This window comes from Pelecanus crispus, chromosome 14 (assembly GCF_030463565.1).
Source record: "Pelecanus crispus isolate bPelCri1 chromosome 14, bPelCri1.pri, whole genome shotgun sequence".
Classification (NCBI taxonomy): domain Eukaryota; kingdom Metazoa; phylum Chordata; class Aves; order Pelecaniformes; family Pelecanidae; genus Pelecanus; species Pelecanus crispus.
The window spans coordinates 4,309,789-4,324,646 of record NC_134656.1 but is presented as its reverse complement, the minus strand read 5'-3'; the positions used below and the strand labels follow the sequence as shown (position 1 = coordinate 4,324,646).

The window sequence follows — 14,858 nt, the reverse complement described above, 5'->3', positions numbered from 1 at the left end:
TGTTATTTCCAGCCTGACAACAGTTACAGAGCCGAAGATTATCTCTGTTTGTACAATGCCTTAAGACAGCTCTACTGCGGTGCTGAACTCTGCCTATACAGATCCCACTGCAGAAACAGGACGCAGCTGTATCAATTGCTTATGGTTATCACCTCTGTCTTGATTATTGATAATCTATACCATTATATAGTGATGATAATCAAGGTTTTGTTCTCACCAAAAAATATTCTATATTTAAAAAAAACTTAGTTAGAGGCATAAATAAGGCCTCAAGGACAATTATCTCAGTTTACATTAAATATTACACTGAAGACACCTGAAGAAAATTACTCCAAAACAGGAGGCTTTGTGGTAAAAACTTGTCTCTCGGTTCCTTGAGACACCCATACCTCCAGAAGACAACCAGCATTTCTGGAAGGACATTACCACAGAACAGAACTGGGGTAAAAGCTTCCAGATTAAATCGAGGTAAAACGGTCCTAGAAGGTTAAAAAACAAAACAAAACAAAACAAAGCATTTCCTCTATTCAAGTGTCCCTGGTCTCAATGAAAAAAAGCCTCATCTAATCTGAACTATAGGTGATCACACAGTCTTTATGCCTGCTAAATTACAGCCTGGTCTGCGTACAGTTTTTACGCTTCTCTCAACATTTGAGCTGGAAATGGGACTATTTCACCACAATAATTTAGTGGCACAATTTCCAGTGTGGACACAACTGTATCGTTGTAAAAGATGCTTACTGTATAAGCTATTTTCCTTCTCTTATGAGGAAGCAGTATGCAAGAGGGCTGATACAGCAAAAATTGTACCCAGACAAGAAAGGTTTTACAACTTTCAAGAAACCTGTATCGGTATAAATACGCTACAACTTCTTGCATTTAGTCAAGACCTTAATTAGTTTAAAAACAAATTCAAGTTAATGCATTAACAACTTACAACACCACAAAACCAAAGCCTGAATATCCCCACGGCCGCTGTCTCTGTAAAACAACCGTGTGCAACCTGTCAAAGGGACAGAGATGTACTGAGGGTTCAGTCCCAGAAATGCACCAGGGAAACTTCGGCAGCATTCACAGATCACACAACTATTTCTTCACAGGAACATCCCTGCGGCCGTGCACAGAAAAAGCCCTTTGTAACCTGTGAGCACCACATACTCTCTCCAGAGTTTGGCCTCCCTTCACATACAGCTTTACAGTTCACAATACAACTGAAATAACTGCCTACTAACTATGACTAAAAATTCCTTTCTATCATTGTCTTCAGTTGTGAGAAACACAATTTTCAAAATTATTTTCTTCATGCCACTACCTCTTCAAATCTTCTTTCACAAGAGATAATATGCCTAACATAAAAAAGTTAAACTTGCTAACACTTACTGTCTTCCAACTGGCAAAAGCCTTCTTTTTAACATAAAGAAATGGCATCAAATTCAAGCACATTCAGACAGATAAATGGAGTTATAAACATTCATAAAGTTTCAACACAGAGAACAATCCTGACAAGAGTAGTTATTTTCAGTTAAAAGTGCTGATTTTAAGTATTTCTGACAAAAACTGCATATAGCAACAACTTGTGTTAAGTGACTTCTATGTCTAGTTCCTACCAAGCAGACTCTTAGCATTTGATCACACAGTTTTTATGAGAACAGAAAGCTAGAAAGCAAGCTTTCCATAAGCCAATCTGTTCTCTTTGCTAAAACCCACTTAGGCTAATACCAGTATTTTCAACTGCATTCCTGAACTACTTGATACATTTTTTTTTTTTAGGATCCTATTTACATATCATTTCCCAAAACAAAGATGACAAACAATAGTAAGAGTTTTCAGACAGCAAAACATTTCATTTGAAGAGAGTTTGTGATACCTACTAATGTGTGTCTTATCAGTGCCCCAAACTGTTGCATTTTCATCCCAGATTGCTAACTTTGCTGCAGCATCCTGTGTTAGCAAGTGATTCAGGTCCTGGGCAGCATCCAAATTTGTGGTCCTCAAACCAAGACACTGCATTTTAGAAGTAACCCGCATAGATTTCCAGAGATAGAAAACTCGTTTAGCTCACTGAACATAGAAACACCATGTAACTTCTGGAGTAACAGAGTGCAACATGGCTCAAAAGAAATAAATCATTCACTTCCGGTCATTGACCAACAACCTTGATCATAAGCCTAGGGATACCCCCAAAAAGCCCCAGAAAGACCACAATCTGAAGTGTAGATAGGCATATGAAACAAATCCATACATGCTCTTCCAAAGACTGTTGCAAACAACAGTATTTTCCAGAACAGAACTGAACAATATGTAGTCAAAGTTAATAGCTTGCATAGCTTAATGGAATCACAATTATATTCCCATTAGATCCCATCACTTGAAGAGACAGCCTTATCGGATGTGCAAAATGAGGCATTGGTTTGCCTCATGACACTCATTTTAACAAAAACAAAAAAATCCTATCGCCCGGCTCGCCAAGTCTGAAGTTCTTTGGGGTACAAAGCTAAGCATGCAGGATTCCTCAATTATGAAAGTTGCAATAAGAACACACACAACTTTCAGTCTGGCGACATATGGCAGATCTGATGTAGCAGATTTCAAATAAAGCAGAATGTTCCTTTTGCCGATGCATGATTTGAACATAAAATCTACCCCTCACCCAGAAGAGTTCCGCAGAAGAGATCTACAGTTATCTTTCAGAAAGAGAGATATCACTGTGTGTGCCAAGTATAGGACTCCCAAGCTCTAATCTTGGCAAAATATCGATTCCCTCATGGCCTTGAGCAAGTCAGGACTTCTCTAACTTGCTCTTTCCCCCAGCTCTAAAGCAGAGTTCATACTACCTTATTTATCAACCACACAGGCATGTTGCAAGGAATAAGTTTTGTAAAATGCTTTGCAAGTAAAACATAGTATAAGTACTACAAGAAGCTCCTATTATCATTGTGCATTACAGACATTATTTTTAACAAAATACAGCCATGCCAACACAGTTAACAGGCATAATATTGGCAGCACATGCAACATACAGGGAAACTATAATAAGGATATGTTTGAACTCGCTTGCTCATCAGTGAGAAATAGAAACAACGACATTCCACTACTTCATAGTATTTCTTCTGTTCCTTTCTATATTTCTTGTATTATGGAAGTCTGTAAACCTATTTGTATTCCTAGTTACTTTAGGCACTTCTGGGGTACATGTTTCAAGTACAAAGTAACCCAAAGAATGCCGCATTCAGTATGAAAAAGTAACACAAACTGTTTGAAAATGAAGATTGTCCGATTCTTCTCAGCCTGCTGCCTTTCTCCTTTTTCTATCCGCTCTCTTTCGCCTGACAGCCTAGCACCCCTACTCCTTACTGAAGGAAACTGAACTACTCCTGTGGAAGTTACTTCTCAGTGTCTCCAGCTCCAGAAAGTATGACTGCTCAAGTCAAAAGGACCTGAACCCATACTTTAAATGAAGTACGTGTTCCAGTAGTTTTCCCATCCTAAAGCCACTATAATCAACGCCTAAGTTCGAATCCTTCTTGGATAGCTAACACAAGCTAAAAATCATCGGTTTCTACAAAAGTTAACCTTCCGGTTAACAGCAAGTCAAGTTTCCAGCCTCTAAGGAGAGCGCAAACCTTGAACATTCAAATAGTTGTAGTCCATCCTCCAGGGTCTGCAGGTGTATGGCACCAATGTCCTTCCAGGTACCCTTTGCTTCTAGAAAGCACCAACAGTTAAGTTTGAACCAACTGTTAGTACTGTCCAGAACTCTGGAACATTCGATTTTTAAAGGAGCCTTGCCAGTTTCACAGTTGGGAAATGGCCCATCCTGTAGTCACCACAGAAGTGGCACGAGACGCCTCCAGAAAGAAAGCGATGAAGAAGCCTAGTCTCATCCCCTGCCATCAGCTACTGGCAGATTCAAGTGAGTTTTGTGAAAGTAATGGAGAAGTTTTATTATTAGATACACAGCAAAACAAATCTGTGATAGCAGTTCTACTATAGCTGCACAACTGCATTACTGCTAATGAGAATACTAGTCATGATCGCAGAAGCAAAAAAATTATATGAACTAGAAAGACAACCTATCTTATCTGCTATCTTCAAACAGGCCTGAGTGTCACAGAAGCTTGTTTATTCTGGGGAAAAAAAAAAGTCAGTCTTTAGGATCAAGCTAGCAAATGTTCATAATTACTAACATTCACTCAGAAGAAAAGAGGGGGACAGGGGGAAGTGAAGGTTTCTAGATTTCAGCTTCGCCTAAGTGAGTAGAGAAAACTGTCCAGACCTACCAGCTCTATATTGTTCTTACTGCATACCTACAGCACTCTCTCCAATCTGCTCCTTTCTTTAAGCAGGCACCTTAAAAGCTTATTAAGAGATTCTTGTACATAAAAGTAAAGCAGAAGAGAGTAACAACATAAAGCATCTGCAAGAACAGAAACCAAATCTTTGAACCCTCAAGTTGACAAGACTGCTAAAGTAAGCATAAGCTCATAGACGTTTTTGAACTTGTATTATAGCATTGCTGGAGAAGACAGTACTTTGAAAAGTGATTTTAAAGTACATGAGTTTTGTCATTTTACAAGATGATTCTACCATGTGTCAGCGATGACCTCTAAACACTTTACGAACTCTTACATTGCAAAAGGTTAATCTTAGGGCATCTCAGTTACTCTTTTCTGCAGATTTTTCTGAGCTTCTGTAACAGCAGAACACTGACTTAATGCTTTTACAAACTCACCAATTTTCCTACCTCTTACCATATTATTGCACGCAACACATTTTGTATTATCACTTGAAGTATTCCAAAACAAAGAACTTCATACAATTTATTTTCAGTCACAGTTTCAAAAGATGTTGCATCTTTAAAGTAGCATTGTATAAAGAGAAACTTGTGTTCCCGCCCCCTAGAAAACTAACTGACAGTATTTGCATGTCTTTGCTAAGAAGCTATAAATAAGGTTATTTTTGGACCTTCATTACCCAGATCTGTCCAACTGGACCACAAAGTTCCAAACACAGGCTCCTGAAGAAAAGACTAAGCACAATAATCCTCTTCCTCAAAGATGCCAGTAGTGGAAAACCATTATTAATGCACAGATGCTCTGAATAGTTCAGTTTCTTTGAGAAGCAATATACCAGAATCCTGTAAGGTCGCAACAACTACGGCCCATTAGCTTTCAAACATCTCTAATTTGGTCAGTCGATATTTGTTGCACAATCACCTTGATGCAATATAAAGCATTATTCTAAAGGTAATATATTTTAAAGAGCATTGATAGAGCTTATTTTCCACATGCTCTGTTTAAGAGAATATTTGAAACCTTTCAAGGTTTCTAATTTTCAAGTCCCGGGTTAATAACACTTAACTGACGTTTTATATTCTGCTTTCCATACACGTGAAACTGTAACTGTATTTTGGAGAGCTAGAAACAGTAATTCAGGGTAAGAAAATAACTATAAAACACGTGCTGCTTATTGGTCAAACCTTCCATAAGAATTTTCTGTCTAAGTGTTTGTAAATCTTGGTGTAAAAAGCAACATGTGCAGTGTATGATCTCAAGCTACTTCATGCACCAAGTCTTACAAAGTCGTGTTAGCACATGGGACTAACTTCTAAAAACATAAACTCGTGCATGCAGATTTGATGCTTACAGTAGATACACAGCATACAAGCACTGCAGTTGCAGCTTCATACTACCAAACTGCCTTTAAAAATCTGGCCTATGACACCGTAATTTGAAATACAATTTCAAAAGCATAGTCATCTATTCTCCTTTCACTATGAATGTATACGCACTCTACCAAAGATTAAAGCAGTTGCATGCAGCTAGACTTTCAGAGGTGCTTAGCCCTTGCACCTGTGAGATGTTTGCAAGAGCTCAACATCCATCAGTTCTTAGGGTTCTGTAAGAAACACTTTATGCAAAGCATTTTCAAAGTTGGCGACTTTCACCAGGTATAAAAATGTAAACCAAAGCAATTTTTTAAAAAAAAAAAATCTGTTCCACTAAAAGATATCCTTTCCAATATCAAGTCTGTCTCATTATACAAGAACCAAATTTCCAATGTCTATGTATTCAGTCATGTATACTTGCTTATTTCGAGAGTCATGCTATTCTTTTGAAGTTATAAATATTTTTTAAAGTGTAGGACAGACAAGAAAAGTGCTTAATAAAAAACCTCAAGTGTTTAGAACCTATAATGTTTTACTTTGATCTATCAAGACCTCCAAAGGAGCAATTTATGGTCCAATTATACTTAAGGGCTGGCAATGCTGCTTCTAAGAGTAACACATTTCAGTATGCTATGGCAGTTTGAAAACATCAGCTACCTGGAAAAAAGGTCCCGCTGGACTCAACAGTAGTATTTTTCCCATAATCAGGTTTATAATGCAGTATTAGTGAAAATGTAGGTATACATGGCAATAGACTGTAAACCTGAAAAATCTTTTTGATATGCTGTAGCAAAAAAAAATAAATAAATAGGGCTTTTCCAGCCTATCAATTTACAAGCTTCAAATTAAGCACTGGGATTTCAAGGGCTGAGTTTTACTGCTATTTTTTAAATTAGCAACATGTGTCATTCAAATTACTCATATAGGGAATAATCTTCTACAAAAAAAAAGGACTATTTATGCCAGTTAGAACTTAGATACACAGAACGTTTGACAGACTTCATCAAACTACACGGCATCACATACCATAAATAGTATATTACACAAAAAGATGGTGCGTAGTAACACAGTATGGTTTCTGATCTACCTTATGTGACAGGTGCATTGCTTTACGGTTGGTTAGGAGTTTCAATAGATGTATTTTTACTAAGACCAATTGAAATAGCTGATACGTAACCACCACTGATTTCATGCGGTACTACTAGTAAAATCCAATTAATTGTTCTTTGTGTACTGCCCTGAAAACAGTGAATAATAAGAATACAGCTATTACTATATATATGATTAAAAAGCCAGCAAACTATGTGTAGGTTCAGACAAGTATTTTCAGTTAAAAATGAAACTAGATACACTTACAAGCCTGGTTCAAAATAACAGCAAACATATAACCTTAAATCACCAAATCTAGGATATTTAAGGAGGGACAAAACAGTTCTCAGAAAAGAAATGCTTCTCATCCTGCTTTTTACTCACCCACTGAGTTCAGGACTAGATTCCTTGTCCAGAGATGCTCAGCACTAAGCATGAGACTAGCTACTACAAAAGCTGCAACCCTAGACACAACAGGGTGAGGTAAGGACATAGGAAGACTGCCTTTTGTATCAGAACTCCAGTGACTAAAAAGATCATCATAAGCTTCAAATCTGTGAGTTTTTAAGTTAGACTTTGAAGGTATTTAAAGCAAAAGAAGGTAGTTTTCTTGCATTGTATCTGCTGCTTCTCTATTCAAGAGCACTCTGTGGTACTGGGGGCATGCAGGGACAGAGAGGGAACTGAACAGCACACGAAGGTTGTACGAACTACTGACAAAACCGCCTTAAAAGTCAAAATGCCTTATGTGAAAATGAAATAGCAACATTTCATTTGATAATAATGCCATTGTCACACTTTGGCAATTTGGAGCTTCATCTACACTCGCCTTGTAACAAAGATACCAGGCACAATTATTTTCAAATTATTACTGCTGAAAAGATTTTTTGGTCACCTGAAATCGTATGCTAAGTAGTGGGATGCTACTATTCTACTGCTCGAAACCAGACAATTCTCATTGTTAAATGCAACACCTTTTCCACAACTCGCAATTAAACAGCAAGAAATCTTATTTCGATACCTTCCTTCCTGCAAGAAATACACTTCCAAAATAAAACCCCTAGATCCTCTTACTTACCTGGTGGTAACTGAAAATTTTGAATGTTAGTTGGATTCTGAGGTGGCTGAGGCAAACGAGGTGCTAAAACTGTAGGAGTCAAAGTTGCTCTGATTCCACTCGTAGTTGCTGTTGGAGTCCTTGGCAGACTTTGTGCCACCGTATTGGCAGTGCCTTTAGCCATTCCTGTGGGGGTGCCAGGGGCTGCAGGAGGTATCCCACCAGGATTGGGAGCAACATTGGAGAGCCCAGCTTGCATAGTTTGCCCAATAATCATGTTACCCCCTGTAGTACTGGGCTGGCCACCAGTAGCCAGCGTCTGCTGTTGGGATACTGCCTGGACTATAGTTTTAGGAGACTCGGATTTGATGACCTGTGTGGCGGGAGCTGCTGGCACAGTGGAACCAGACTGGCTGTTCACAAGCGACGTCTGGAGGGAAACTCCAGATCCCACAGTGGCCGTAGCAACAGCAGGAAAACTCCCCACACTGATGGTTGAATTGATCACAGTATTGCTCCCATTTTGAGTGGCCGCACCAGCTGCAGCTACTGTGGGTCCTGCTGTGTGAATCGGTGGCCTCACAAGCGTTACCGTAGGCGCCCCAGTTCCAATGCTCGGCGGTGGCTGCGAGGAGATAACTGTGGGCGAGGAGGAAGATGCAGAGGACACAGCAGTATTAAGGAAAGAAGTCTGGATGACAGTGTTGGAAGCTGATGGCAAAACAGCATTAACAGTATTTCCTTTCCCCACGGATCCAGGTCCATTGTTAACGAGAGGGGCAACAGCAGGTGCAGAAGCGGGGTTAGCAGTCACAGGAGTCCCAGGGAAAGCAGCACTTCCTGTATGGTGAGAGTTCATCACCACGTTACTCCCATTCAAAGTTTGCACTGTTGTGGTCCCAATCTTGCCATTCCTGGTGGACAGGGCAGTTGCCATGGTGCTGATAACCACCGATTTGCCCTGACTGAGGGTCCCTGGAGCAGCAGTGACTTCCGATCCTCCTGCTGCTGCAGTGGTGGTGCTGGTGCTCGTCGTGGTGGCTCCATCCAGAGCTGAAGTCTGGGACCTGGTGTTATGATTAATAACGCCCCCTTGCACTCCTCCTGCTCCTGCAAAACAACAACAAGGTTAAACGGAGAGAATGAGCATGAAGAGAAGTCCAGCGAAGACAGAACGTTCTCCCTCATGACCAAGTCTTCTGCATCTCCCAGGCTGCCTGCCTCGGGCCAAGAAAACGGGAGAGAGTACAAACCGAAGATGGCTTTGAAGGCATTATCTTGAAGCCTCCAATTTCCCACCCGAGACTGACAGATTCAATATTAATTGTAACACCCCTGCTTTCAACACTACAGTAAGACAAAATAGGGAAAACAGATTTGATATGAACCAAGGGAAGGAAGAAGGAAGACCATCTTAGACCTCTTCCCCATTCTAGTACCTGGCATCACACTTAGCAACAGGACTGCAACTGAAAGGAGGGAAAAAATGGCAATGGAAGACACGTTAATAAGACATATTCCCTACGCCCAGCACACGTTACCCTCTAATCCTTTCATCTCCTACAAAGTCAGTTAGATCAGGAGACTCAACAACAGCCAAATATGAAAAAGCGCAGGGAAAGAAAAACATCGGCCTGGCAAGACAAGAAGTACTGCAAGGCCTGGAGTAGGTTACCAGAAGACCCCTGCACCTTATTACAGAATTTGTTCTTCTGCGTCTGAAGTTCCCACAGCCAGAGATAGGTAAAAATAAATAAATAAAAAGCAAAGCTGGTTTTGAGAAGGGACAAGATGATGTAGCTTCTTGTCCTGAATAATCCTCGTGCCCCTTGATGAGGCCTGGTGTTATCACAAGTACAATCACACACAGTCCAGGTCCTGGCCCTAAGGAGACAGAAATCGGAAAAGAATAGTGACAGACAGATACCCAGATGCATGTTATAAGGGTTAAGGAGATCCTCCTAGAAGAGCTTCATTAATCATGACAGAAGGTCTCTAATATCTTCTTACACTTCAGCAACAAGAAGGAAAGCAATAAAAAAAATATGGGGGGAGGGGAGGAATTGCAGAGAGATTCTGGGGAGACATTTTTTTTTAGTTCCCCTGAAAAACAGCTTCCCTCCATTCTCATGTAGCGAGCCCTTAGCACCAGCCTTCGCACTGTCCCCCTACAATCTTCACAACACGAAGAGGGGGAATATTCCCAGGTAGCTACGGGGGGTGGGGGGGTGGGAGAAGACATTGTACAAGGTGGGGTGTTGTGGCCTGAATTCCCCCCCTTCCTGGGGTGTGACAACCCCCCCTTGAGGGCAGAGAGGGAATGAGAGGTGTGGAATGCCCCCTCCAAGCCCCTGGAACAAGGGAGGCGGTGGGGGAGGAATATCCAGGCAAGCAGATATGGGGGGGAAGCATTTTGAGGGACTTCCTCCCCTTGAAATCCCCCCTCGCTTCCTCCTCTACAGGAAATAGGTGTCATGATTAATAACACCCCCTTGCACTTCAGCAACAGAGAAGGGGGAGGGGAAGGAGCATTTACACAGACAGCTAAGGCGGCATTATCGAGAGGGAATCCCCCCCATAACCTCCACCCCTGGGAAGGGAAGGGGAGCAGTCACAGACGGCACGGGAGGCACAGCCATTACCAAGGGGGTGGGCTCTGCCTCCCTCAGCCCCCGAGATGAAGAGAGCCCTTTTACACTCCAGCAACAAGGGCAGGAAAAGAAGAGGGGACCGGCAGAGTCACGGACGGGCACTGCCGGCTTATTCTGCGGGGCGGCTGCCCCCACACATGATAAAACACCCTCTCGTAAGCAGGAGCGAGGAGGGAAAATAAAGGGGAGGGAGCAGAGGCGCGGATACACACCGAGGGGGCATGATGAGGGGAGGCTCTCCCCCATATGATCGATACCACCCTTTGCACTCCCGCTCCTGCCACAACGAGAAGGAGGAGAGAGGGAAAAGGGGGGAAAGCAGTGAGGGAAGGAGGCAGCCGGAGCTGGGGAGTGGGGGGAGGGGAGGGCCCCTCTCCCTCGGAGCCCCCCACCCCTGCCCATGTTACCTGCTTTTGTGATCTCTGGGGCACTCAGTCCCATCTTGCTGCCGCTGCTGCTCTCTGTTTGGGCATTAGCATTGCCTCCTACTACTACTCCTCCAGGGCTAGGGCTAGGGCTGCTGCTGCTACTGCTGCTGCTCACAACATGGTTCCCCAGCAGCCCCCCAGCGGCCCTCAGGGGCTCCTGCGCCTTGTGGTGCTGGTGGTGGTGGCCGGAGGCCGCCAGCTGGGACTCCAGGGAGCCCACCAGGTCGCTCACCACCTTCTCATCCACCTCCGTGTTCAGGAAAACCTCATCCAGCAGATCCGAGCCCGCCGCCATCTTTTTTTTGGAGGGTTCCTGTGAGCTGCTCCCTCCTCCCCCCCCTCCCCTTCCACTCCTCCCGCCCTCCCCCCACCCCACACACGCTCGGCCCCCCCCGACTGCGCAGGCGCGCGCGCCCAGCCTCACATCACCGGCCGGAGAGGGATTCCGCCCGCCGCTGATTGGCCGCCGGCCGCCTATAAAAGGCGGGGCAAATGGCTGCGAGCGCTTAGTTGGGAGTCGGGCGGCGGCGGCGGCAGCGGCGCGGCAGCGGCGGCCGGGGGCGGGCGAGGGGGGCGGGCGGCGCGGCGGGCCGGGCCGCGGCTGCGGGCGAGGCCGGCCGGGCGGGCGGCGGAGCGGCGGGGGCGGCCGCCGCCGCTGCTGCTCTTTGTCTGCCTCGGCCCAAAATGGCTGCATGTTTTCCCCGCTGCTCCCTGCCTCCGGGTCTCCCCCGCCGGCGCGAGTCTGAAGGGCGCCCCACACCTGTGCCAGCTGCCTGTAACTGAGCCACCGGCGGCGGGGGGGGAGCGGCCGAGCCGGGCCCCACGCCCAGCCCCGGGCGGGGGCAGCGGGCGAGGAGGAGCGCGCCGGCCCCCGCGCCTCCCTCCGCCGCGGGCAGAGGCGGGCCGCCCCGCAGCGCTGCCCGCCCAGGCGGCGGGGGGCGGCCGCCCCTCGCCTCGCTGCGGCCGCGGCGGGGAGCAGCCGGGCCGCGGGGGCGGGCGCCGCAGCCGCCGCCGTGTGCCAGGCGCGGTCTCCGCAGGCTTCGCTCGGCGGCCTGAGCAGCCTGACTCAGCACGCCGGGCCGCGGCGGAGGGGCCGGGGCGAGCCCCGCGAAAAAGCGCGCCCGGGGGAGGGAGGGCGGCCGCGATTTCGGCGCGGGGGAGAGGGGAGGGTGGGGGGGAAACAGCGAGGGAGAGGGCGGTTTTGAGCGGTCCGCTCGCGGCTCCGAGCCCTTCGCGGGGGCCCGGCCCCGGCTGTGCCGGCGGGCGCTGCGGCCCCGGCGCTGCTCAGCCCGTGGGGGGCGGCCCCGGCGCTGCTCCCGGCCGCGTTCCCGTCGCGCCGGGCTCGGGCTCGGAGCCCCGGGCGCGTCCCGAGGGCTGCGGCGGTGCCCGGCCGGGCGCCGGCTGCGGGTGCGACGCGTCCTGCCCGGCGCCCGCCTTACAGTGGGGAGCTGCACTTTGACCTTGTTGTGCAACCGTCATAAAAGGAAGTAAATATAGTTAAAGTAAAAATACAACCCGCCTTTTAATAAACGCTCTCTTTTTGCCAGGCGCTGTTTCCCCAGAAAACTATCGCCGCGATATTAACTGAAAGATAAACTGTAGCATGTGGTAAGTTTTAAGGGGTGTCAAGCTTAAAATAGCACCTCTTATTTCAGCATTATAAAATAAGCTTTGCTCTTACGTATTGGGAATGGGTGGAATTGGAGGCTGGAACGGTGCTGCAGCGGGGCCGACTCAGCACTTAAAGCCCTGGCTGACGATGCCCAGAGTTGAGCGGCCCGATAGCCGGCTGAAGGCTGCCAAGGTGGAGACTTGAAAGAATACAAGAGCTGTGAGTTATCTGTGAGAAGGGATTGCTTTAAATAGGTCGGAGACAAAGTATTCGCTACTTAGGGTTGCCCAAACATGGGTGTTGCTGCTTCCTGAGTTGCATATTTGCGGTGGTCACTTGTAGTACTGTAACGTGAATTAAATTGCTCTGCTCGCCAGCCCGCCCCGTGAGCGATGGGAACGGTGCTGAAGGACCCCGTGCCTTACCCTGACCCCAAACACGGTATGCAAGCATGTCTACAAGGGAGAAGCCGTTTGCCAAAAGCTCACAGGGGAACCATAAAAACTGATGGGTATTTGTTCTTAACTTATAGGCCTCGAATAATAGGGTGAGTAAATATCTTTAAATCAATAGTCTTAAAACCTCACAGTTTATAGTAAGGGATATTACTATTCTAGTTTCTCATGTCTTCCTCTCACCTGCGGTAGACTTCAGCTGCTGCTTAAAGACTGCAAGGCTGAGCCTTTCCTACGGCTCTGATCGCTTCACCAGGTGGCGTCACTAGAAGGGACTGCCGAAGTCCTCCGGGAAGTTTTGTATTAATCTCTTGTTCTTGTTCTCAGATGTTTTGTGTACTCTGCAGCTCTTCTCAGTTATCACTTGAAACTCAAGGGAGAGAAAGAAAACGCCCGTTCTTTCTCTATGACTTTTAACTTGCATTTTATCAATTTTTGCCAAATTACAACGCTGCAAAGTAGCTGCGATTTTACAGACATCATTGTAGATCATGTTGCCCGTTTCCTACGAGGCAGGAGGAATGCTGCTTCAAGCAGAGTAGTCCCAGCCGGTTTGCTGCTGCCACGGTCAAGAACATTGCTAGTTTTAGCTATGATGAAATTCTATAAGCAACATACCAAAGAACTATCTGGAATAGAAGTCTGGTCACATTCCCTAAACAGTGGAAGAGTTAATCTACATCAGCTGCTCAAATGATTTATTAAGGGTAAAAAAGCTAGATGTAAGCTAAACCAGCCCGAAGGTGCAGAGTGGCTGCAAGCCTTTCTTTCATGGCATCCGACCAGGAGTACAGCCCAGTGCTGGGCCGCAGCGCCGAGGAGCGATGGAGGAAGGAGTGACAGGAGAGAGGGATGGAATTATCAGGTGGCAGCAGCAGTCAGCGTGACGGGGCAGAGCAGCCTGTATTCTTCTACTGCTCGCGTTCTAGGACAGCGTGAATGTAGTTTACAGTTGCGTACAAAACTAGAAATAAAAACCTAGAAATCTTCATGTCCTTGTTCTAACGCTCTCTTTAGTGTACCATATGGCATATCTACCATATTAGGTAAACAACTTTACAAAATTACAAGAGCAACTGAGATTCATTACAACTCGTGCATTGTAAGTGTGTAGGATTCATTACTGAATAATTTATCTTTTCATACTCTCTGCCTCTTGTTTGACATTGGAAGTAACTTTCCAGACTGGATTCTTCAGGATTGGGATTCCAGCTCCTCTGTATGGCACTGCTCACCTTCTGTTTTAAATGGTACGAAAGAGCAACTTGCATAAGAATTCTAGTATCGGATTACTGGTAGTTATCGGTGGTGGTGTAGAAATAGTCAGACTCAATGTACAGCGAATGCTATGTATTTCACCCATCAGCAATTACATCAAAAGAGCTTGAACATGACAGGCATGTATGGATTCTCTCTAGTGTTAAAGAGAAGAAGCTAGCAGGAGCTATACAGGAAAAATGGAGGACTGTCAGTTCCTTTAACATGCTCCTTTTAGTATGTTATTTAAAGTACTTTTTTTTTTTTTCCTCCCCCTAGAACTAGCCTATGTAGATCACAGCACCGAGACTGTGTCTCAAGATACATGTGGTAATGCAATTCTCTTCCTGTTTGTTTTCTAAAAATGTAGTTAGCCTAGAATTCATTACAGGAACATTGGACAGAGGTGACAGCAGTATGGATTATGGTGATAAGGGACGTATCAGAGAAGCCTACAGATGGTCTGCGAGAAGGAGTTGCTTTTGGTTGTCTGTACACCGCTCCTATGAGTCTTAACTGACCAGTCGGAATACTGAGGTCCCATCAATAAATAGATGAAAAACTGACAGCGATAGTTTTGACTGGTGATTTTTTGCTCTCCCTTCCTGCCCCTTTCTCTGCTCCTTACCCAGCCACTGATC

At 45.5% G+C, this 14,858-nt stretch overlaps 1 protein-coding gene across 1 annotated transcript in view; it reads right to left on the bottom strand.

Moving 5' to 3' along the window:
• Window positions 1-11,188, bottom strand: part of TAF4 (TATA-box binding protein associated factor 4) — a 39,960-nt gene extending 28,772 nt beyond the window's left edge. Inside the window, exons 1-2 of the mRNA XM_075720968.1 lie at window positions 10,873-11,188; window positions 7,836-8,924 (exon numbers count right to left, since the gene is read on the bottom strand). Coding sequence (XP_075577083.1) covers window positions 7,836-8,924; window positions 10,873-11,188 — 1,405 coding nt within the window. The remainder of the gene's footprint in view (window positions 1-7,835; window positions 8,925-10,872) is intronic.
• Between the last annotated feature and the right edge of the window lie 3,670 nt (window positions 11,189-14,858).